The sequence below is a fragment of the Chaetodon auriga genome, chromosome 4 (assembly GCF_051107435.1).
Source record: "Chaetodon auriga isolate fChaAug3 chromosome 4, fChaAug3.hap1, whole genome shotgun sequence".
In the NCBI taxonomy this organism is placed as follows: domain Eukaryota; kingdom Metazoa; phylum Chordata; class Actinopteri; order Chaetodontiformes; family Chaetodontidae; genus Chaetodon; species Chaetodon auriga.
Genome location: NC_135077.1, coordinates 2,671,490 through 2,694,636, shown reverse-complemented (window position 1 = coordinate 2,694,636; position 23,147 = coordinate 2,671,490). Strand labels below are relative to the sequence as shown.

General features: G+C 43.6%; 3 protein-coding genes and 1 long non-coding RNA gene across 5 annotated transcripts; 2 read left to right on the top strand and 2 right to left on the bottom strand.

Annotated features, from left to right (window-relative positions):
- Nucleotides 1–184: 184 nt before the first annotated feature.
- On the bottom strand, nucleotides 185–2,776 carry tk1 (thymidine kinase 1, soluble). The gene is made up of 7 exons (XM_076729414.1): nucleotides 2,636–2,776; nucleotides 2,400–2,431; nucleotides 1,895–2,008; nucleotides 1,237–1,330; nucleotides 987–1,076; nucleotides 586–705; nucleotides 185–489 (listed from the first exon to the last, which is right to left on the bottom strand). The coding sequence occupies exons 1-7, from the start codon at nucleotides 2,699–2,701 to the stop codon at nucleotides 310–312; spliced, it is 696 nt and encodes a 231-aa protein (XP_076585529.1). The 5' UTR covers nucleotides 2,702–2,776; the 3' UTR covers nucleotides 185–309.
- Nucleotides 2,777–4,503: 1,727 nt separating this feature from the next.
- On the top strand, nucleotides 4,504–10,162 carry afmid (arylformamidase). The gene is made up of 11 exons (XM_076729413.1): nucleotides 4,504–4,613; nucleotides 4,888–4,978; nucleotides 5,673–5,777; nucleotides 5,874–5,922; nucleotides 6,005–6,090; nucleotides 6,207–6,279; nucleotides 6,762–6,859; nucleotides 7,016–7,094; nucleotides 8,143–8,278; nucleotides 8,915–9,019; nucleotides 9,216–10,162. The coding sequence occupies exons 1-11, from the start codon at nucleotides 4,584–4,586 to the stop codon at nucleotides 9,243–9,245; spliced, it is 882 nt and encodes a 293-aa protein (XP_076585528.1). The 5' UTR covers nucleotides 4,504–4,583; the 3' UTR covers nucleotides 9,246–10,162.
- Nucleotides 10,163–10,334: 172 nt separating this feature from the next.
- Nucleotides 10,335–16,546, top strand: cant1b (calcium activated nucleotidase 1b). 2 transcript variants are annotated; one of them, XM_076729192.1, is made up of 5 exons: nucleotides 10,335–10,486; nucleotides 13,382–13,981; nucleotides 14,098–14,238; nucleotides 14,473–14,676; nucleotides 14,879–16,546. In XM_076729192.1, exons 2-5 carry the CDS (start codon nucleotides 13,447–13,449, stop codon nucleotides 15,247–15,249), a joined length of 1,251 nt encoding a protein of 416 aa, XP_076585307.1. In that variant the 5' UTR covers nucleotides 10,335–10,486; nucleotides 13,382–13,446; the 3' UTR covers nucleotides 15,250–16,546. The 2 variants fall into 2 exon arrangements, with proteins under 2 accessions (XP_076585307.1, XP_076585306.1); XM_076729191.1 differs by lacking the exon at nucleotides 10,335–10,486 and adding an exon at nucleotides 11,491–11,764 and having other exon boundaries at nucleotides 14,879–16,541.
- Nucleotides 16,547–16,675: 129 nt separating this feature from the next.
- LOC143319922 (uncharacterized) lies at nucleotides 16,676–20,943 on the bottom strand. Its single transcript, XR_013077107.1, has 7 exons — nucleotides 19,309–20,943; nucleotides 18,257–18,342; nucleotides 18,043–18,132; nucleotides 17,893–17,961; nucleotides 17,693–17,813; nucleotides 17,469–17,598; nucleotides 16,676–17,067 (listed from the first exon to the last, which is right to left on the bottom strand). It is a non-coding gene; the product is annotated as an uncharacterized LOC143319922 (long non-coding RNA).
- Between the last annotated feature and the right edge of the window lie 2,204 nt (nucleotides 20,944–23,147).

Sequence of the window (23,147 nt, the reverse complement as noted above, 5' to 3'; positions counted from 1 at the left end):
AACATGAGTCAAACCTTCCATAATGAAGAGTGGCAGACAGTACATTTTCCTTATTAAAAATAGTTTAAAACCAAATATTTGACAAAATAATACCGATGGACACTGCAGTGAAACCTGTGGCAGTGACGTCTGGGTTATCATCGAGTGCACTGCCATAACAAGTAACAACTACGAAAAACAGAATATATCACACCTATTGGACACCAAACAAAGGCTCAACACTTAAACCTGCCCACACACACACACATACATACACACACACACAAATTTGCACGTTTGCTTTCTGGATCCCTTTGCAACAAGTCTTCATCACAAGTGAAGAGAGGCGAAAAGCTTCCTGGGAATCCCAGAGTCCACGAGTTTTCCTGTGGTGACCTGTTGTGGAGTTTCATGCCTGAGAGGAGCGCTGTTCTCTTTGTCCACCATCAGACCTCCATAACACTTCCTACACGCTGCCTGATACTTGTCCGCTCCACCGATCACCTCCACCTGGGGCACAAACAACAGTCGAGTGGTTACAAAGATTTGATGAAAGGAGACGGTTTGAGATGGTTAACTTATTCAAGGCTCCGGTTTGCCTCTCACCTCCTGCTCTGCTCCTATTCTCTTGGTGTAGGCAGCCTCTTTGTAACACTGCATGCACACGGCGTTGAGCTTTACTACGCTCTCTGCAAGAGGGACGAGGTTCAGGATGTTTCCAAACGGCTACACGAATGGAAAGGACAGCAGAGAAGCAGTCAGTGTCACTGAATGAATGGAGGTATTAGATGATCAGGACAGAGCAGACTCATTATTGTGTGGAACAATGAGAACATTGAACTGTCTTGTTCTAGTGCTGCTCATGCAGATGGCTCACAGTCCGTCTTCCATCCTCCTTCAAGAGTTTCTTGTTTTGCACATTTTGTTGTGTCTACACCCACAGTGGAGCTCTGTGTGGATGTTTGCCAACAGCATACCGACACGTGGAAACAAACACAGATACCCACCTTTCTCTGGAAGGTTCCATCCAAGGCAGCTACAATGATCGTCTTTCCTAAATTGGCCATCTCCTCACAAAACGCCACTGTGTCTGGAAACTACAACAACACAAAAGAAGCACAGATAAAGTTAGCGAGGAATTCGTCCCACTGAATTCCCATCCCTCACTGGTGCAGCGTAAGACATTCAGCTCTCCATGCAGGTTAACAGCAGTTCGGGGCAGGAAATGAAAATATTAAAGTATATATAAGCACTTACAAATTGTCCCTCATCAATTCCAATGACACAGGCTTGCAACGCCAGAGACCGCACATCTGCCAAACAATTGGCTGGAACGGCTTCCATTGTGTTCCTACACGATGGACAGGATAGAGGGAAAAACATGACTTTCAGAGAGGAAATGTGCACTGGGTTGTTACTTTACTTGATCTGCCCTTTGACGTTCAAATGTATCAGGGAAATCACTTTCTACTTTATTCAGAAATTTGCCAAAATAATGTCTGACAGGAAAATCTTCTACCAAGAGCTCTCACCACTAGAGGTCATCATCTGCGTAGGCAAGATGAACCAGGTTGGTGAAAGAGATTATTTCTCCCTGTTTGTCTATTTCATTTAATGCAATTCCTCCTTCAGTCCTTTCAAAATAAAGCGTTTAAGTGCTGTATTTATAGATATCCTTTCAGCTCATTCACATCAGCTCCACAACTTGCTGTATTTCACTCTTTGTACTTGAACATGAACAAATGACCTTCATGTTTCCAGTGACAGCTCATCCACCTCATGATATTCTGAAATTGTGGCTGTGAACACATTAAAAATAATGTGCAGGGTTACAAATGGCTTCCTTTCCCAGCTTCATCACAGGCCAAAGCACAGAGGCCAGTATTTCCCTGCACGTGTGGAAAAGGTGACTCACTTGTCGTGTGTGGCCATGCCCGAGTCAGAGTAACGGGTGTCCTTTGCATATTTGATCACCAAGCACTTGTACTGGGCTATTTGGAAACGGCGCACTCTTCGCATCAGTTCAGTGCTGCAAAGTAAATGACAATCATCTAGTTAACATCAGTGAAAGCCATCTGTGCTTTTTGTACAGGAAAACACAAAGTGTATTATCAGTGCCTCTCTCACACTCATTCATACAGCATGCTACTACAACATAAGCTTGAGGTAAAGATGACTGTGTAGTATTGTTTAGTATAATGTGTTAACAAACAAAGCACACTGCATAGCAGCTGTCGTCTTCACACCACATAACTCACAGAGGGGAGCTGGGTAAACAATGCAGGGAATTTGGCGGGATGTTGTAGTCTGGGTGGAGTACGTGGCAACAACGTCGTTTAAACATCGAAAATGAACAACACTAACTGGCTGCACCTGTAAATATACCTGCTGTCGTCATGTTTGTGGGCGAAAAAACTCACCTTTTGCCTGAAAACATCGGTCCAAAGATGACCTGCAAACAACAGAAGGGCGGTTAGTCTGATGAAGACAGTAAAGACAGTAAAGACAGGTTTAGACGCCGAAACAGGTAACACACACACACCTAACGTTAGCTAACATTATGTCCTGTTTACCTAAATTAACTTAAGCTTGGTTCGTCGAGGCTTTGGTTTAACATTAAGACAATAACATTAGCCGTCGGACATCAGACACGAACCTGAATCTGCCCCCGCGCTTTCCTCGGTGAGTTTGGAAGAACTCTTGGAAAATCCACGCAGTCCATTTTTATTTAATAAAACAATATTCAAAAAGACAATAAAACGGTTAAATAAAAATAAATTACTAATCTAATTCCTCCGGGAAACGTCCTAGGCAACAAAAACTTAAATCTGGCGCGCCGGCGGTGTCCAGCGGCTTTATCTAAAGTTATACCAATAGGCGTAAAGTCACGTGAACATTTAAACCTATCAGCTTCCACAAAGATTGATTACAGAGTGCGCAGGCGCCATTACTGTCCAATCAGAGTACAGGGCGTCACACGTCCTGCTGTTTCCCCTTTTGCGTGTGGGAAAAACGAGCAACAATCAAGACAGTTAGACAACACACGATACAGAAGTCAGACTTAAAATGCTGGAGAACAGGACAGCGAAGAAAGTTAGAAAAAGGAAGAATATGCCAGGAATCATGTAAAGTTTTACAAAAGTGAAGTTGTTCAGGGAGCAGTGGAATAAAACATCCTCCACATGGACAATGGTCTTTCCAGAATGTCTCAGTTTGTGGACAGATAATGAATAATAAACTTGGTTTCTCACAAAATCTACAATAATTTCTGACATGAGGACAGTATCTGGAAATATTTGACAGGGTTGACATCTGTGCTTAATAGTGAAAGACACCCTGTTTAGCATGGTAAGTAACTCCTCTCAGATGAAGACATTGAATTCACTTTGACATAGAATTGTTGTTGGGTGACACTGTTTATGTTTTGCCTATCTGCCATGAAAAGAGCACATTGCAGTGGGTGAAGTGTGACTGTTAAAATGTGTTTACTGCTTTTGTCCATGATGTTCAAGTTGAGGCCAAACTGGGCAGTGAAGCACACTGGCTGTGTGATGTACACGTGTTGCCTCCCCAGAACATGTTCCCTTTGTTGATAATGGATGCTCACACAGATTCAGTATTTCCAGGTTGTTGGTGCATTTTAGAAGGTTTATCAGATACTGAAAATCCCTTTCATAATATTTTCTGTATTGCATGTTGGAAGAACAGATGATATGTGCAAAACAACGATGTCCATATATGCTATACATTCAAATAAAATCTAATAAAAGAATACAGTAGAGCCGGACATTTTGACCGGCCATGAGGCACAGCACAGGCGTTACTAATAACATCAGCCATGGCTCTGTTGTATCCACATGTCTCAGGAAGCCATGACAGGGTGAAAGAAGAAGAAGAAGAAGAAGAAGTGAGGCAGCTTGCACAACACCAGAAGCACCCTGACACTGAAGTAGCTAAAAGGAATTCAGCCATCATTCATTTTATTATTTAGTATTTTTTCCTTTTCTGACTGTGACGTCAAATTGTCTGTGTGTCCAGAGGGCTGGAATATTACATTTCATCTATTAAAAACAAATAAAGTTAGGAATATGAACCATGCAAGCACAGTGTGAAATATTAAATCTCTTAAAAATGATATAAAATAGACCCACCTTAAAGCCTTTATGTTAAGATAAGACTTCATTAAACGCCTGAGGGGGATATTTTCCTTTAGTAGTGTTTTACCACAAACCAGCAAACACACACTGAACACTAACATGTATTTTGCAGTGTTTCACCTGCTTCACCACTGCACTGAAACTTTCCTTGAGCACTACACGTGCACAGTCATTACCTGTCTGCTTGTAGATTTCCATCCAAAGGCCCTGACCTCCGGTTCCTGCAGAGCAGCCGACCTGTGCCCTCGTTGGTTAGTCAGATAAGCTCTGGTTTTAATGTCAGCTGGCCCCAGCTGTAACAGGTTTCCAGTGTCCCTCCTCTTACTCGGCGAAGCCTTTCCATTGGTTCACTTTTCACCTCCTGTCAGTCGAAGTGTGCGCCCGGCACAGCACTAACTTTGATTTCTTCGGACTTCTCGACGAATTTAAATCACCTCAGGAGACAAAATGCCGCACTGGACTGAACTGAGCAAAGATGTAAGAGTCTGATTTTGACTGTCATTTCCCCTTTTCTCTCTGCTCGCTTTCCGGGAAAGCTAGGCTACTTTTAGCCAGCTGTGAGTAAATAATGTGACCTTTCATCGTTGCTGTTGTTAAAGTATTAACGAAGCTGCAGTGACAGAGTGATGCAGGTTACTTATGGCAGGGGGCGCTGTTCGCCGTGCTGACGGTGTGCGTGTCGCCGGCGCTCGGTGGTGGTTGTGGGGGTTTTAATGGCCCTCCGGTTGACAGCAGTCTCTTCGCGTGACAGGAGCTCGAGAGGCAGTATTCACCCAGCCGGTGGTCGCACAGGATGGCGGCAGACGACGTGATCAAGGCTCACGAGAGGGCTTTGAAGGAAGGTCGGTGTGGTTTTTAAAGCTAGATGCTCGCTGGCAGCAACACGCAGAGAGCCGCCTGAGGCAGGCCGGCAGAGGAGCGCAGGTGTTTAGAAAAATACTGCACAGTGTTTAAAAAATAGAAGAAAACACTTTGAGTGAGAAAAGACAGTCTGGCAAAATATGGAACTCCTGTAATTCATTCCGCTTGAAACTGAGCTTCTGTTGTACAGAGTCTGGACTGTAACTAAACGTGCTTCTGCACGAATAAAAGCTAGATCATGAAAGACGTTTTCATTTTTATTTGATGCCATTTATAAGAGAGCTGACAGCAGGGAGATGACAGGCAGGGACCAGGATGACCTGCAGCGTACGTCCCCAGTCAGACTTGCATTGGGGACGTTGCTGGTCGTGGTCAGCCTCCTGAGCTCCCGTGAGAAACTGATTGTTTTTGTATGTTTTTGTCCAAGTCAGTGAATTCAGAACCTAACAAATCAAGAAACTTTATCGGATTGATCCTAAATCCAGGATTCAGTTTGCAGCATTGTGCACAATGACCTAACACTGGAGAAATACTGCGTGGTAGAGCTAGCAGTATAAATGATATGGCAAAGTCTTTGATAATAGACTTGTTCATATTATCTCACTGCATAAATCATCACACTGTTTACTCCTAGTGTCCACTAGAATATCATGCTTTGACAATGGCTGTGTCCAGGTACCGAGCGTGCCCGTGGTCTGGCTCAAACCTTGCTCAACGTGCCATATGGGGAGGGAGATGGAGAGAAGCTGGACGTCTACATACCCAGCACCAACTCTCTGGGTACGGACACATGTGACTGCCGTGAAGCCAAGGCCTCAGCCCTTTGTCATGCCTCAAAAGTGTGAGGATTAACAGGCCTGATTCCCTCTGTTTCAGATGTCCACCTTGTTATTTACATACATGGAGGCTACTGGCAGTTTCTCAGGTACGGCGTTACGCTCTCTTCCACACTGCAGATTTAGACATGTCATCCAGGTTTCTCATGGTTATGCTTTATGTTTGCATAGCAAGGAGGAGTCAGGATTCATGGCCGTTCCACTCGTTGATAAAGGTGTAGTGGTGGTTGCCGTTGACTATGACATCGCCCCCAAAGGTAGAATCTTTTCATTTCTGACTACTTGTTTCTGTTCCTCGGAGAAAAAGAAGTTTTTCTGAAGATGAACTGGGAATGTCAGCCCTCTGCCTGTGCCCCTTTCACTTCCTTTTCAGGTAACATGGACCTTATGGTGTCTCAGGTACGGAGGAGTGTTGTGTCTGTTGTTCAGCAGTATTCTCACATCAGGTACCCATGTTTGTTTTATCAGTATCCCCCTGCTTAAAGGTCCAGTGTGCAGGATTTAGTGGCATCTAGTGGTGAGGTTGCAGAATGCAAACAACTGAATACCCCTCGCCTCACCGTCCCCAACAGCAGCTGCTAAAAAGGCAAAATTCCCTTCATCGAGCCAAAGTCTGGTTTGTCCATTCTGGGCTTCTGTAGAAACATGATGGACTCTGTGGAAGAGGACCAGTTCCCTCTATAGATATTAAAAAAAAATCATCGTAAGGTAATGAAAACACAACAATTCTTATTTTCAGGTGATTGTACACTAATGCAAACATAATTGTGAATATTATTTCCAATAGATCCTCCTAATCCAACACACTGGGCCTTTAAAGTTAGTGTATGAATGCATTATGTTAAAGTGCGATTTCCTGTTCCTGCTCTCACAGTGTACTCCACTGTGTCTTTATTTGTTTTTAATGAACTATTGATCTCTCCCTCAGTGGTCTGTACCTGTGTGGCCACTCTGCTGGGGCTCATCTGGCTGCTATGATCCTCTCCACTGACTGGTCACAGTATAGCATCACTCCTCAGTTCAAAGGTAAGAGAAACTCGTTATAGATGTGACAGAGCTCGGCCTCATTATGAGAGACAAACTATGAGAGTGTAGGACTGAAGAAGAAATACAAGGTTGAGACACAAAGGCTGCCTAGCTAAAATAATTTTGTCTTTTAATTGTTTCTCTCTAATCTTCTAGGTGCTTTCCTTGTCAGTGGCATATATGACCTCCTGCCCATCCTGTCCACCACCGTCAATGAGCCTCTGAAGATGACAGAGTATGTTCCTTACTGCAGTGTGTGCAACCAACTCCACCAGTTTGATGCGTCACATTCTGTTTACAGGTCTTGTTTAGAACGACTCCATACTATATCCCAAAAAAGTTGTATAAAGCTTTTTGTGGCTGCAAATGGAGCTGGACAAAAGGCGATGTCACACGAGGCCGAAGACTGAAGTTAGAAGATGAAAAATCATGTCGTGTGGAGTAAAGACAGATTACCAGCTCCACGCTCCACATCGCTGCTTGAGGCTAGTGGATCAATGCTACATTAGCTGCTACTAGCGTAACACACCCAATTCTCTGACCGGACTGTTGCTGGTTGAGTTGCATTGTGGGTAATGTAGGAGATTTTGCAAGGTTGCAGAATGTGTCAAATAAAAGAAGAAGATATCTCTGGTTTAGCTGCATCGATTTTGATACTTTTTATTCTTAACTGTCCGTCATGAGTACAGCGACGTAATAGGACTACAGTGCTAAATCGGTGGCGTACTCTTGGAAGGGTAGGGGTATAATCTGATTACCGACCAGATAAACAGGGCTTTGCTGTATTCAGACTTTGACAAAATGTTAACAGATAATTCAGTCTGCTTCATTAACCTGATTACTCACAGCAAGCCAGAGCTTCTCAACCTCGGGACCAGTTACTTGATGTACAAACACGGAGCTACCTGATGTAAAAATATGCTTGTTGGAGACTTCTGAGAATGTCAGTCTGAATGAATCAGTATTTATTTATTTATTTATTTATTTATTTGACAAAAGTAGTCGGATCTAAAAATGAGATCATGATCCAGATAAGGTCAGAAACCCTCTGATAATTCATCTGTATGACCTGTGGAGAGAGCGTTCTGTAGAGAGCATTGTGTGGAAGAGATGAGAGCGTTGTGATTGTGGAGGAGAACTCTGTGTGTGTGTGTGTGTGTGTGTGTGTGTGTGTGTGTGTGTGTGTGTGTCTGTGTGTCTGTGTGTCTGCAATTGTCCTCTGCTGGTTTTCTGTGCCAGCCAGTGTTGAACTCCTCTGTCCACTGGTTGTCTCCTGTTGTCAGGGAGGTGGCGGTGAGGAACAGCCCCATCAAGCTGGTGCCTCAGCTCAAACTCTCCTCCTCCAGCTGTCACATCATTGTGGCCATCGGTGAGAACGACTCACCGGAGTTTCGCAAGCAGTCGGAAGAATACTACAAAGTCAGTACTGCTGTTAAAGTGTGAACACTATTTTGATCAGAGTATCAAAGGAATTATTTCTTAACAGCCTGCATTCTTCTTCTTCTTCTTCTTCATTGCTGTTTCCTTGTTTCTGCTGTGGACCAGCACAGCCGTTTCCTTTTTACAATACAAAGTGGGAACCCACTCTTAAAAATATTGCAGTGGTAGTCCAAAACTCCTTGAGGTACCTTTTTAAGATTGAAACTTATTATTAATTTTAGAATAATTAATCAGATGATTATTTTTTTTTATTAATGTTTTACTTTATAAAAATGCTTTGAGCTCAAGGTGATGTCTTTGAATCCGTCATTTTGTACAAAACCCAAAGACACTCTTTAGAATTATGTAAAACAGAAAAGCAACAAATCTTCGCCGACACATTTAAGTCTGTTTTCTTGCAGTTCTGGTGAGAACACAAACCTGTTGTTCACTGATTGAACTGAGAAGTTTCATTATCGCTATTCACCAAGTCTGAATTGTTTAACAAGGTCTTGTCAGTTTTACAGTCTCAGAAACTGACAAATTCAATTTTAGTGTGTAAATACATCAAGTTAGCATTTTTGAAAAAGTTGTGTATATGTACAATTTTCTCACTTCTTTCTTCTGGTTTTAAAGACTTTGGAGGCGTCAGGTCTTAATGTGACCATGGAGGATGTGGCGAACACAGACCACTTCAATATCATTGAGCAACTAGTAGATGAGGAGTATCAACTAACAAAGGTACACACCCACAAAATGCAACAAAAAGGCCATGATGAACGCTGATGCTATTTCCTGAATCTCTCTCTCTCTCTCTCTCTCTCCACAATATGAAGTATATATTTACAGACTGTAGTACTTATTTTCCTAGTCTTTAAGGTGATGTCATGGTAGACACTTAGAAAAACAGTGTTTTAATTGTTTTCTTCCTCTGCAGCTTCTCTTGAAGATGATGGGGAAGAGCTGAGGTGGCGGTTGTTGATCCATCATCTGGTATCATCATATCTCTGTATCGACGTTCACCTGTGAGCAGAGTCGTAGTGCACCAGCACTGCTAAAATATGCATTATTTTAGGTTTATATGATGGTAAATGTACAGTTTCTTTCCATTTTGTTTGATCAACAATAAGGTGTTGTGGATTCTTTTGACCATCTAATTTACTCTTTCATCAGTTATATCTCTGTCCACTGTAGATACTGCGGTCAGAAAATGTTCTAAATACGCTTCATAAGGTCCAATCACACTATAATGTTCTGAAAACATGGTGTGCCTGAACCGAGTCACTTCAAGGATGATGATTGTTGCAAATTCTACTCGAGCTGAACCTGCTCATATTCAGTTGGAAGCAGATTATTTAACAACCATCGTGCACAGTGTTATTGTCAGGAAATATTTTTGCACTGGCATACAAGAGGTTGTAGAGCTGATGGTTAGTTTTGGCATATTTTCAGTGTTTTGTCAAAGGGTAGGTCTGTCTGCTTTTTTTTTTTTTTTTTTTTCTCTGTGACAATCTGCACCACAGCTTAAGTCCATGGGAAGGACATTTCTTTCAAGACTACTAACATATCATACAAAATGAATGTAGCTGATATCTCACCCAGGGAACTTTTATGTGTTGTCCACACTTGATAAATGATGCTAATCTAACTATATATTTGCACTTCTTATCCTAATACAGTAGGAGAAAAGTGATACTGAAATGCACGTGCAAGGTTTTAAAGAAGAAATGGGACTGAAGTTAGCTGAGGCACATTGTTACTTACTGCCACCTTTCTAGTGTGTTACACTGTTTGCATCACTGTTTACACAAAATGTTCTGTGAACCATGATTGTAGATTATAAAGAGAATCATCACAATAAATTATATTTGAGATTTTCTGTGACGATTGTGATTGTTTGTGTGAGTGTAGATGACATCTGATGTGGGTGTATCTGAGAGCTGTTTGTCTTCCTCACACTTGTCCCCCTCTTTTTATATCAATGAGAATGTACTAAATATAGGCCATACAGATAATTACAATATATACATATCCGAGTGGTGAAGTAGTGTTTGACAGTCAGTGCGTGGGGAGCAGCTCAACGTGTACGACGACCGGTTCAGCTGGTCCAGAGTCAGCGCGCAGGAGGAGCTAATCTCCGAGGAACTGCTAACCAAACAGTCCATGAAACATGGGCAGCCAGGCGGACTTGAAGACCTTCTGTAAAAGGTAAGTGAAAACTCCCGAAATGATCACCAGAGAAACTCTTAATTCAGCGTCAAGTCCGGTGACTTTGCTCGTAGGTAGTGCCAACATCAGCCCGGCAAAGGTTAAAGCTAGCAGCACGACATGGCGAGCTTAGCCGACGCTAGCACCGCGGCTAACACTTTCAATGGAAACGCTGTGTTTCAGCCCTTATATAAACAAGCGCTGAGCGAACTGACAACTCTCTTGTGCCGAAGAACATCGACGTTGAAGCCTTTAACTTTCGTGTGCTTCAAATACTGTTAATATTGAACGTTTTGTTCACTTTAGCGGCAGCCGGTCAAAGTTTCAAATGATGCCGGGTGCTCGACTGACTCCGTGTCCGTGTGCCTTCGTGGCCATCTGTGAGCACAGGCAGGGCTGTGAGGGCTGAAAAACAGCGACTTTCACAGCAGAAACGTCTCCGCAGCCGGACCCGTTTGGCCCCTCATGAGGGGAAGGACGAACGCCTGTTGTCTTGTTTTTGTCAGCTCAGTACAGTCGTGCTAAGCGGTCCTCACGAACCAGCAGAAGACACACAAACATTTCCACTGTGGCGGCGCCCTTTGACAGGTGATTCCCTGTTTAAGCACCCAGGTGGATTTAGCCATACCATAATATTCACTTGTACATGTCTGTCAAAGCTGGACACGTGGAAGGCGTCAAACAACAAGCAGATAAATACGAGGAAGGGAAGTTCATTCCTGACCTCTCGGAAACAATTTGACATACACACACAGAAACATCTGGAAGCTGGTGCTGCTTAACTGACACTTATGGAGACTCGGATGTATTCGGGACATGTCGGGGATGCGGGCTTATATATCGTGTACTGACACCCAACCATACATTCATAACACATTCAGCCCTGGAGCACTGGTTTCAGAACTCTTTGTTCAAGACTCAGTGTGCTCACCACCACTAATCAGCACTTGCCACGCCTTGTTCATTCCTCCTCCTACTTATTTTAAAACTCTTAGACATGGTGCACCTGTACAGCTTTCCATTCCCAACCTGTTCTTCCTGAAAGACCAATTTTTGTTTTAGTTTTAGCAAAACCTGCCTTCCTGTCTCGGCTCTGCGACAAGAGGTAGAAACTTGAGGTAGTGCAGTGGAGACAAAAGGAGGAGACTTGGTGAGACAGAGATCAGTTATTCACGTGGGACTGAGGGCTGAAGGGATGTGGACTGCGTAATGGCATGCGTGCAAAGGAGAACAACATGATGGTTACAGCGTGTTCAGGAGAGGAGAGGCGACGGAAGGGTGAATAATTGAATTCTTCATGTAGCGTACAGCGAGCCTGTGTTTGGGTCTGTGCTGTGGAGGGATGGGAAAGAGGAGCCATGCATGTAATGCTGACAATAAGGGCATTATTTGGTGGCCAAGAGTTTGCCAATTTAATGTGTGTGTGTGTGTGTGTGTGTGTGTGTGTGTGTGTGTGTTAAAGAGCATGTCAGTCGAGGAGTGTGAACTTGTTTAGAAAGTGGTTGAGGAGGCAGAGGGGGAAAGTAATGCCGTGCAGCTTTATGTGATGGAACATCATGTGGTCCACTTCAGGAGTACCGAGCAGCGTCTTGGCAGATATTTTGTGTTAACACTGATATCTTTGAGAACGTGGTCGCTGAGTCGGACTTAGCAGTTTCCTTAGGCTGACGTTAGAGACAGACATTTGGTTGAGGTTGTTGTGACATATCGTTTGGGTTGCTGAATGGTGTTAATTTATGTGTGTAATTACATAATTGCTCAGTGTCAGTGTCAGTCCCACAAGATATTGCTTCAGCTCCACCATAAATGTGTAATTTAGAGTTGCGTTACTGTCCACAGCTCAAGATCCCATTCATTTTGAAGCTGCCATTGTTATCGTGCTAACTTTGTGCGATATTATGGCACAATCATACATTTCAGTCTCAAGCCGTCATTTGTAATTACAAGGGAAGTGGTCTATTTTTTCAGGAAATCGCTGTCTGAACTGCAGGAATAAAGGCCTGAAGTACTGCGTGTGGTTTTGTTGCACTGCTGTTAAAGGGAGGTAATTTTTCAAGATTTGTTTTCAGCACCCAAGAGAGGCCCGTCAGAGATGACAGTTTTAAATACACAGTACTTTAAGCAAGGAGAAACCACATTGTATGATTCAGTGCAGTGCGGTTCAGGGAGCTCTACGCCAATTGTGCTGAAGCTTGTTTACCATACCTGTTGGTTGCCCTTGACAAAGAAAGGTTGAGGGTCACCTTGGCACTCGTGTTCTCACACACCTCTCGTATTTCAACGGGCAGGGTGTCTGTTTGCATGCTCTACCAGCTCTGGGCCTCAAATGATTGAAAAGTCCACTTGTTACTCAAATGAAAAGTAGACAAGGGCTTAACACAGCCAAGTCTACGTCGATCTGAAGAGAAAAATACAGCAAAGTTTACTTGTTTGTAAATCCATGTGATAAAATCATTTCGAGGTTAATTAAAGGTTAATTATATAACGTCCTAGGGAGGTTAATTATGTAATGTCCTGAGGAAGTTGGACGTGCCTGCTACCTACTCAGTATGCATATGGGAGGTTTTGCTTGAACAGCACAACAAAGCTCTGTTGTGAATAAAGAACAATAGGAACAACAGCCTATTTTTCCACCATGTTGTTCTCCTCCCCCGTCGTCATTCTTTCATCCTCCCCAGCTATTGTGTTCAGTGTTTTGTAGTCAAGCTTTATAAAGATTTTTGATGGAATTCACCACAACAAGCAGTTACAAATAATGTTTTGATTTGTGTGCTGAAAATAATTGCAGGACTTCTTGTCTTACAGTTTTTGTAATTGCAGTTTCCTCTTTTTGTTAGTTTTGTCATAGCACATCCGACATCATGCTGCTCGGCTAATGCGCCTCTCTGTGCTCAGTCCCAGGCTATAGTGGTCATCACCCCCAGTCCAAGCCTGAGAGTGAGGATGAAGACGATACTCCCATGACCTCCTTCGGTGTTGCCGTCCGAGGCCTCCCCCTGGCCTTGGCGTCCATGACGCAAGCTGCTACCTCAGACCCCCGCTTCCACCCTAAGTGGCGAGCGATCACTGTGGCGACCCTGCTGGCTTTGGTGCTCATGCTTTACCTGCACCGGACAGTGGGGGACAGAGACACTGCTACCAGAGGCTACTACCGCAACAGGGTTCACAGTTTGCAGATACACAGGGAAGGTGAGGATGACATCTTCAGGGACGCGAGCAGACAAACTGCACAGAGCCTTCCCCGTCAGCAGAAAAGGGAAAAACCTTACAACGACACATACCCGTTAAGCCCACCAGTGAAGACAAAGCATGGAATCCGTTACCGTATCGCTGTGATCGCAGACCTGGACACGGCGTCTCGTAGCTCTAAGGATCAGACGTGGTTCAGCTACATGAAAAGAGGCTACCTGACGGTTTCAGATAGTGCAGACAGACTCAAGGTGGAGTGGGACGAGACAGTCATTCTGGAGAGTCATCTGGCTGAGAAAGGACGAGGTAGAAGCAGGCGGGAAGACACACTGCTCTGTTACACTTTCACATGTCCACCATGTTTGTGTTGTTACATCAGCATGTGAGTTGCCTCAATGTTTGATTGACGAACTGTGCTGCAGGTATGGAGCTGTCTGAGCTGGTGGTGTTCAATGGTCACCTGTACAGTGTGGACGACCGTACAGGTGTGGTTTACAGGATCGAGGGCAGCCAGGCTATCCCCTGGGTTATATTACCTGACGGCGACGGCTCAGTCTCCAAAGGTCAGTCTGCAGTAGACATCTTACCTCTATCCGTTGCATATATGTAAAGAAACATAGAAATGTAGCCCAGAGACAAGCACCGCAGCCTGTCTCAGATCATGTCAGTGTTTCTTGTGCACTGTCGTTGGAAAATCAGTAGAAACATTTAGCAACACAGAAACGACAGTGACTTTGTAACTTTGGAAAGCTCGGCAGTCGTTACTTCTCACTAATCGGACCTTGTTTTGCCTAAAGGATTCAAGGCAGAGTGGCTGGCAGTGAAGGATGAGCACCTGTATGTTGGCGGCCTGGGGAAGGAGTGGACCACGACCTCTGGAGTAGTTGTCAACAACAACCCAGAGTGGGTGAAAGTTGTTGGCTACCACGGTGATGTGGAGCACGAGAACTGGGTTCCATACTACGATGCCCTGCGGAGCTCAACAGGGATCCAACCACCAGGTCCTGACCACTGTCTTTTAGGTTCCTCTTTACAGACCTGTCCTCATACAGCAGAGTCTGAATGGGTTTCACATCTTATTATTGACACCAGGGGAACAGATTTTTCTTCTTTTTTGGCTGGACATCCAGACTAGATTGGCACTCATGTCGTTACCCTCTTATTTATTTTGTCTCCTTCTATAAATCTCCTCTGGTTCTACAGGCTACCTTATCCATGAATCCGCTGCGTGGAGCGAGCGTCTCCAGCACTGGTTCTTCCTCCCTCGCCGTGCCAGTCACGAGCGCTACGAAGAGACTGCAGATGAGCGTCGTGCCACCAACCTCCTCCTGTCCTGCCCTGCAGATTTCAGCTCCACATCAGTACGGCACGTCGGACCGCTCAACCCAACCCACGGCTTCTCCTCCTTTAAATTTGTTCCAGACACGGACGATCAGATCATTCTGGCCCTGAAGTCCGAGGAGGATGCAGGCAGGATTGCCACCTACATCATTGCCTTTACGTTAGATGGTCAGGTACTGATGCCTGAGACAAAGATAGGGGATGTGAAGTATGAAGGGCTGGAGTTTATCTGACAAAGACACAACGGAGAAGGTGCACATGTTCCTGAAGGCAACATCTGCAGGGGTCCTCCATCTTTAAAAGATTAAGAAGTAGACTCTATACATGCAACACTGTTGTTGTTGTGAGTCTTTAGTGTTGTATTCAGCTCTCAGTCCTACTGTGCAATAATGTCGTATGACCCAAAGTTAGATATTTCATAATTATTTAGTATGATGATTGAGAAGAGGAAGAGAAGGTAAAAGGGGAGGAGAATGTCACACCACCACCACCACCACCACCACCAAGGGAGGACAGATACCAGCGATAGACCAGTTCAGTCAGTCTGTGACGAGCTACTCTCATCAGTCACCACCCAATAACAATTTTAACGTTTTAAAGTCTTAACGTCTCCATATCAGTACTGCTAGATTGATATTTTTATCTAAACTTTGAGCTAAACATTGTTTGATTACAAACTGCTGATATTCCAGAGGAGTCGGGGTAAAAGAAGAAACACTTCTGTAGCTGTCGTTACACAGAAGCCTAATGCACTGACCGAGGAAGAAATGGTTCCCTGTTTCATTAAAAAAACTAATGAGAAAAGTTTCCATGGAGAAAAACCTGCCCTGCTCGGTTTTTCTGAATAAACGAAACACCTGAAAATCCTGCAGGAAGCTCTGAGCTGCATGGAGCACGGCTGCTGCCATGAACTTGAGCCCTCAAGTAAACAAGAGCTTCTCTTGGGGTTTTCAGGTATCTCATCATTTCAGAAAAACAAGCAGAATTCTTTTCTATGAAATCTTTTCTCTGAACCGTGTGATAACAATCTCTGCATTTAAGAAAAACAGGACAAGCACTTTTCCCTCATATGAATGCATCCTGCCTCTGTGTCAGTCTATCAAACATCAGGTAACGTGGATCTCTTCTCCTCTAGCCAAACTCTGCTGGTCAGACACTCAGGGGAACAAGGTGAACCAGGATAAAACATTAAAAAAAAAAGAGATGAATGTCCTTAAATTACTTGAAATGTTCAACGTACTCATGGCTTGGTGTTCTATCTGACCTCAACACACTGAACTCTGCTTTTTGATTCATATTGATGTAATGGGTGCGGTTGCTTCACACATATCGACGTCTGCTTCATAAACCACGTGATTCGTTTCTGAGCAGGTCCACCTCACACGGTGACTCACGGTAACAAACGGAATATCATCTGCGTCTCAAGCCAGAGAACAAGTGAAACACCAGCTGTTTTATTTAAAGATTACTAATTCATATACTCCTTTTGTATCCCGTCAAAACAAATAAAATATTTACTCGTTTGAATTTTTGATGTATTGCTTTTTTTAAATGTGTCTGCCACCACCGGTGACTTCACTGTCTGATATACACAACACAACAGATCAGAAACGTATGTTCGACATGTTTATCTAAAAAAATAACACTTAGACAGTTTGTCTATAAAATCAGTAGTGTTACACTTTTTAATCATCATACAATGTTTCACAAATTCATTAAGTGTTCGTTGACTACTGTCATGTTGGAGGACTGACAGAGTGATGGCGGCTGAATTACACAAAGAATCATGTGACCTGATTGAAAACAACATTTCAGTTTGACAAGCTGCAAAGGTCGCCATTATTCACACAAGAGGTTCGTCCCAGTAGCTCAAGACATTTCAAACCTGACGCAAATCCTTGTCACGGACCTAGTTCACAGGCTTGTTCCCATGGCAACAACGTTTTGAGGTAGACCGTCCATTTTCATGGGTTTGAAGCGGCCAAGTTTGGCATGTAAGCGGAGCATCCTCTGATCGCTTTGCCTCAACTCACAGAAGACTCCTCTGGAACCTGGAAAGTTTTGGAAAAGGAAATCTGGAATCTATCGATGCTGGGACGAGGTCATGCAAACATTCGAAAAACAGACCCATTGCACAGCAGTAGTGACCTGCAGGTTTGAACTGTTATGATCGCTAGAGCTAGTTTTTTTTTTTTCTTTTCCACAAAACGAAGCATATTTCTGCTGAAAACTGGTCAGAGTAGAGAGATCACACTGCTCTGACTGCCCTCGTAGTTCTTTTTTTTTAGAAAAATGTAAAAACTGAAGCGACGTCTGTCAGTTGGCACTAGTATTAATCTACATCTGCAGGAATAAACTGATGCTGCTGTGAATGTCCCACCTCACAAATGCTGCTGTGATCATTACTGAACACTAGGAATTATCAAAGGGATTCTGCAAGGTCTCGACCTACCACTGCTCCCGATGGACAACAACAGCCGACCAATCATACGCTTTGCTGGAGAGGGATCGGTGACCCGGGGAAGCACTTGTACAGTAACCAGGGAGGGGAATTCCTTCCACACTGAATCACTTACTGCCCTCTAAAGGTAGCAGATAGAATACAACACTCATAGCCATGCTGCGTTTGTCCTTCATGTCCTGCTCTAGAGATGATTAGATGTTGCACTGGATCACCTGAATCTTTGCTGCTGCTGGTTCAGCGTCGGTGAGAGCCAGAGCGTAACCACACACCCCAATCTCATCCTCCAGGACAAGAGCGCACTGAGGGGAAGGCGAGAGCTTGCCTGCTGGCCGGCTGCAGTGAGGCAGAGGGAATGTTAACACTGAGACACGAGAGCATAAACAGTTCAGAGAGAAATCAGACTCTTTCTTACCCATCACATATAAGAGGAGGCTGCGTCGTCAGGGGGACTTTGCTCCCTCCTTCCACTTCGCACTTCCATCTAGGAGAGAAAACAATGCTGTGTAAAATCACTGCTGAATGGAAACAAAAACATCACAGTCTGAGGACCTGTTGTCCTAACCTTGTCCTCAGGGCAGTACAGTATGTAGTAAACCTCCGTCATGGGAGGGCGTCTGAACGGGCCCCTGCTTCCGTGGCAAGGCAGCGTCCTCTGCAAGTACAAATGTGCAGTGAAGATGTACACTGAAAAATTATAGATGAGATAACAACACCCAAAAGAAGATATTTACTAGGTGCCTTGTCCAATTAATGACACGTATGTCTTTAGCGGTTACCTGGAACTCTCCAGAGAGGCCTCCTCTGAAACCCCAGGGTTCAGGATCATCGTTCATTAGCTGGGCTGAGGGTTGATGCTGCCCTCCTACGGAGAGCAAACACAAATCAACATTTGAAGGTTAAGCAGGATACCTTTACTTGACTTAAATTAGTTATAAATGGGGTTAAAGATGAGCCACGTAATAAGGCGGATTCAGCAGATGATTCCGCATGAATCCAAACGGCTGTGATGAGTCAGTTATGCAGACAGACTGGCCTGGCAAGCCTGCCTGGCACCTCTGCAGCTTCCTGAAAACAACTGAAAGCATAGCCATCATGATTGAACCTATGGTTTGCTGTTTCTTGTTCCGGCTGCTTATTTGAGATTCTGCTTGTCACAATCTCATGGACTCAGTCTCTGCCTTCAGTATATACTGTAGTGTAATTCTGTAATACTTCCAGGGTTTCTGTGGCCATTTACTGTATCTGCGGATGTGGACCCAATGACATACTGATGTACTGGAAACTCAGGAATGTGACTTGTTGAGTGTTTAGGGTCAGAGCTTATATGTTTGAATACATCAATAACTTGCACATATTAACATCTTTCTCTTAGATTACAGCTATAATCACCACTTAGAGTCCAGAAAAAGTTGGGACTCTGTGTGAAACATAAATCAAACAGAATGTGATAACTTGCTAATCCTTTTTGACATTTACTCAACTGAAAACAGCACAAAGACAACATATTTAAATTTTTACTTCATCACCTTCATTGATTTTTGCAAATATCTGCTTATTCTGAAGTTGATGCAGCAACAAGTTTTAAACACATTGGGACAGGAGCAGCTGAAGGCTGGGGAAGTTGTGGAAAGCTCCAAAAACACCTGTTTGGACCAGAAACTTTTTTCGGGGTTGTATGTTGGCGTGTTCTTCTGCATCATGACATGAAGTGGAACCTTTTCTCCAACATCCTACCTCCTGGCATCAGTCGCTTCTACTTTACTGCTGCATGTTTCACATAAAGTAACGTGGAGTCCAAAACAATCCCTCAGAGAGCCATGAAGCCTACCTGATCCCGCTTCCTCTTCAGGGCGGCAACCTCTCTGGGGTTGGAAAACGTAACGTCCAGGCCGGGAGAGATTGCATAGACGAACTCGACATTGTGCTGTTTGGCTGCTGAAATCAAGGCGATGAGTTGTTCTAGGAAAAGAATAAGAGATGAGAAACCAAATTGTATAAAAACAAACTGTTCTCCCTGTTACAGAAATATCCTTGATAAATGCTGTCTTAACGTGTTTCCCCCCACTGTAACTGCAGCCTTTGCTGGGCAGCAGCTTGTTGATAGATGTAGTCGAGGTGTTGACAATGTGCAGACCACATTAGATCATGGTAAAAATATATAGTTTTAATAAACTGCTTTGAAATGCCGTGGTGTCACAAGGTTCATTATAACATTGTTGACACATATTATGACTATTTTGTTAATGATTGGTCATGTATTGATCATTACAAAGACTAAACCTTACAAAAACAGAGTTGACACCCCCAAAAGTTAAAAGAACAAAAATTGCAACATTTTGTGCCATAATCTGAACCTTTTAAACAATTCGTCAATGAAAAAATAGTTTGTCCAAGTTATTTAATATTTTAAAGAGAAAAGAAAAAGAAATACGGGTCATTATAGATTGCCCAAAAAAGTTTTATTCTTCAAAATATTTAGTACACTGTTAACTTAGAGAAGATAGTGAGTAGTCTGGAAGCCTGTGATCTCATGCAGCCAAAACCAAAGCACCTATAATCAGATATCACATGAAGAATCACGAGCAAACAGAAAAAAACACTGTAACACCCCTGAAGTCAAAGGCTAGAGTGAGTGTCCACTGCTGCTGGATGCTTAAACATGTTCTCATACTATCGTTACATTATCTGTAGAGATGATTTACTCGTGCTAAATTGTACGGATAAGTGATACAACCCCAAGTAAGTGTAGCGGTTCTGGACCTGGATGTGGTCTAATGTGGTCTAGATGAGAAAAAAGCAGTGAAATGCACTTTTTTTTTGCATTTTCACAAATAGAATAAAGGTTTCACAAACCAGAGACTGTGTTTTTATGAATATATAGACTCTGTTTAAGAATCTAGTCCAGATTTGAGGAGTCTAAGTCCTGTGGTTTTATATCAGGAACAGGTCTAATGTGATGTAGATCAGAAAAAGACATAGAAATACATCTTTTACATTTTACTGTGAGTTACACATATTAGAGAGTAGCTCTACAATTAAAATAAATAAAATCCTGGTTTTTAGATGAATTAAATACCGCTGCAGTCTAGGGTTGATTCTCTTTTCATTCTTCTACAACGTTTCACACTCTCAGTTCATGAATTAGGAAAACGACTGAATACCGCCATCTACAGGCATTATGACGCTTTTAAGGTGGACCGGGAAATCAGAAGCTGAAGCTGTGAATCGGAAGCCGTGTCCCGGTCTGTGCTGGCCCCTTGGCACTGCCCGGTGTCCCTTTCCAGTTTCCAGTTTGCTAAAACTCCGACAGAAGCTCTGACACAGCGCGAGTCACAGTCATGTTTGTGGACACTTGCCGTGGCTTTTGTCGCTCCGTCCTGTCACGCCTGCGCAGACCAGTCAGTGTTTAACACTGCGGAACATGGTGCTAGTTGTAAACACTCTGAGCGAATCAGACAGAATCAGACGCACGCTGACTATAGACGTGCGTCAGACTACCGGGTGAACGTCTTAAAGGGACAGTGTCCTTGTGTCTAGAAAGCCAGTCAGGACGTGTCATGATGGAGCTGAACGCTGAACTGTTGCAGTTTCCCTTTAAAAGTTCCCTGTGAGTTTTTGACACCGCTGCACTGCCATGGTGACAGCCGGGGGTTTCACTTTGTTCCACAGATCCACAGGTGGTGGTAACACGCCAAGAAGCCAACAGACGAATGAGGAAGATAAAGACAAAGCGAGTAAACATGGGCTTGAAAATCAGCTTTGCAGATGTTTTATGAGGAAGGAAAACTGAGCATGTTTGTTTTTTGGTAGCAGTGAATGTAGAACAGACTGTTTACACGACCATAAAGATGAAGATGAAGATTAAGATTAATTATCAGTCCCACGATCGGCGGCACCTCCAGAGTCTCCTCAGTCACCGTCACTGTCCTCCTCGGACGACGTTTCACCTGAGGTCGAATCAAGCTTCTCTGTCCGGAGGGAACCTCCTCGGTTTCCTTGAGGAAACGGGCCCGCTGGGAGGTGTTTATCTCGCAGGAGGTCCAAGAACCACCGAGGAGGAGCTGGGAGGAGGCCAGAGGGTGAGTGCGGAACAAGTCGACCACCTTCTTGTAGAGACCCTTTACTGTCAGCACCCTGGACGTACACATAAGAGCCCCCACTGTCTGGATGAGGTGGGGGAACGTAATAAGGAAAAACAGGTTGGTAGAACACATGAGGAGGAGGAGGAGGAGGAGGAGGAGGGGGCTTCTGGTTCTGTCCTGGTTTCCTGACAGTGGTCAGAGGTGGGGGGGTGGTGGTGCGTCCTGCCAGAGGCTCATCGGTGACAGGAACAATCACACACGGAGGGTTTTCACTTCCTGTCTGAGCAGCAACAGCTTCTCCCACCAAGGACTCTACGACATTAACGGTGCAAATGGGATTCAGGGTCAAAGTTCAACCAGGTGACGATCTCACGTGGTGATCGTATGAAGTGAATTCATGACGTACCGTGTTTTCCATGTCCTGCAGCGTCATGTTGACAGTTGGAAAGGATTCTCCCAACAGGAAGAGCCCCTTGAAGGACAGACTCATGGTTATTTCTGGTCCCGTCACTGTTTGACAGGACTGTCAGCGCACATGTTCAGCTAATAACGTCAATTTGGATGTTTTCAACGTTTTATTCAATCAGTCAACTGTTAAATAAAATAAGAACAAACACATAATGATAATAAACTAAGAGGACATTAACTTATAGGAATCAGAATTACATCATATATTATATATATATGTTATAACCAAGGATGTTTTCTTTTAACGACCTTTAACTGCACTTGTAGCTTATTTAGTCCTAAATATTTAATGTTATAGATACATTTCTATTAAGATTTGAGTCCACGTTTTCAGACGCACCGGCTGTTTTCTCTGCAGGTTTTTATTTCCTAGTACGAAGCTGCTTTATCACAGCTGCAAGAAATACAGTTCTAGTGGGGAAATGATTAATCCTTTATTTCTTTTCTTTAAAAAATGTGAAATAAACATAAATTTGACGTGTTTTGTCTAACAATTATTGGATTCAGCCTATAAAAAAGCCTAGAATCTAAAGGCAAAGTCAGTTTTATGTCTTATACTCAAATGGCCTGACACTGTCAAACATCCAGACCCCCTGTCGGACCAACTGTCTCCGTCCTCTGTCTCCGTCCTCATGTTCTAAATGACTTGTTAAAGAACGTCTTACCTGTGTTTTGTATCTGTGAGCACAGAAGAAGGAGCAGAGCTGCTGCAGGTGTCGGCTCCATCGTTGACAGAAAGTGTTTCCAGAGACCCTCAGTGAAGCTTTTTAAGACGACGGCTGTTTTCTTTGACACCTCATTCATTTGTTTTGTGACTCAGGTGATGCACCACGCTCAGCCGTATTGCTTCACAGACAGAATCTTATTTTCTTTAATAACTGAATGTACATGAATGAGCTTGTCTTATTTTTCGGAGGTGTGGAGAAACAAGGTTCGTCTTCGCTCAGTGTTTAGAGGGAGAGACGACATGCTTCAGAGTAACTATGGTGAAGACAAACAGCTACCAAACTGCCACGAGGACACTGAGGTCATACCCTTTATACTTCTTCAAGGCTCGACTGTTTAATCCATAAAAACATGGAAATGAATCTTAATCAATCAAAGCTGATTACCAAAA

Excerpts from the sequence above, each read along its gene's own strand:
- afmid (XM_076729413.1), top strand. The coding sequence starts at position 4,584 with ATGCCGCACTGGACTGAACTGAGCAAAGAT. Across the intron at positions 6,280-6,761 it reads CAGCAGTATTCTCACATCAG|TGGTCTGTACCTGTGTGGCC; the intron begins GTACCCATGTTT and ends TCTCTCCCTCAG. Across the intron at positions 8,279-8,914 it reads AGTCGGAAGAATACTACAAA|ACTTTGGAGGCGTCAGGTCT; the intron begins GTCAGTACTGCT and ends CTGGTTTTAAAG.
- tk1 (XM_076729414.1), bottom strand. The coding sequence starts at position 2,701 with ATGGACTGCGTGGATTTTCCAAGAGTTCTTCCAAACTCACCGAGGAAA. Across the intron at positions 2,432-2,635 it reads AAGCGCGGGGGCAGATTCAG|GTCATCTTTGGACCGATGTT; the intron begins GTTCGTGTCTGA and ends TGTTGTTTGCAG. Across the intron at positions 1,077-1,236 it reads GAATTGATGAGGGACAATTT|TTTCCAGACACAGTGGCGTT; the intron begins GTAAGTGCTTAT and ends GTGTTGTTGTAG.
- cant1b (XM_076729191.1), top strand. The coding sequence starts at position 11,701 with ATGCGTGCAAAGGAGAACAACATGATGGTTACAGCGTGTTCAGGAGAG. Across the intron at positions 11,765-13,381 it reads AGAGGAGAGGCGACGGAAGG|TCCCAGGCTATAGTGGTCAT; the intron begins GTGAATAATTGA and ends CTCTGTGCTCAG. Across the intron at positions 14,239-14,472 it reads CGACGGCTCAGTCTCCAAAG|GATTCAAGGCAGAGTGGCTG; the intron begins GTCAGTCTGCAG and ends TTTTGCCTAAAG.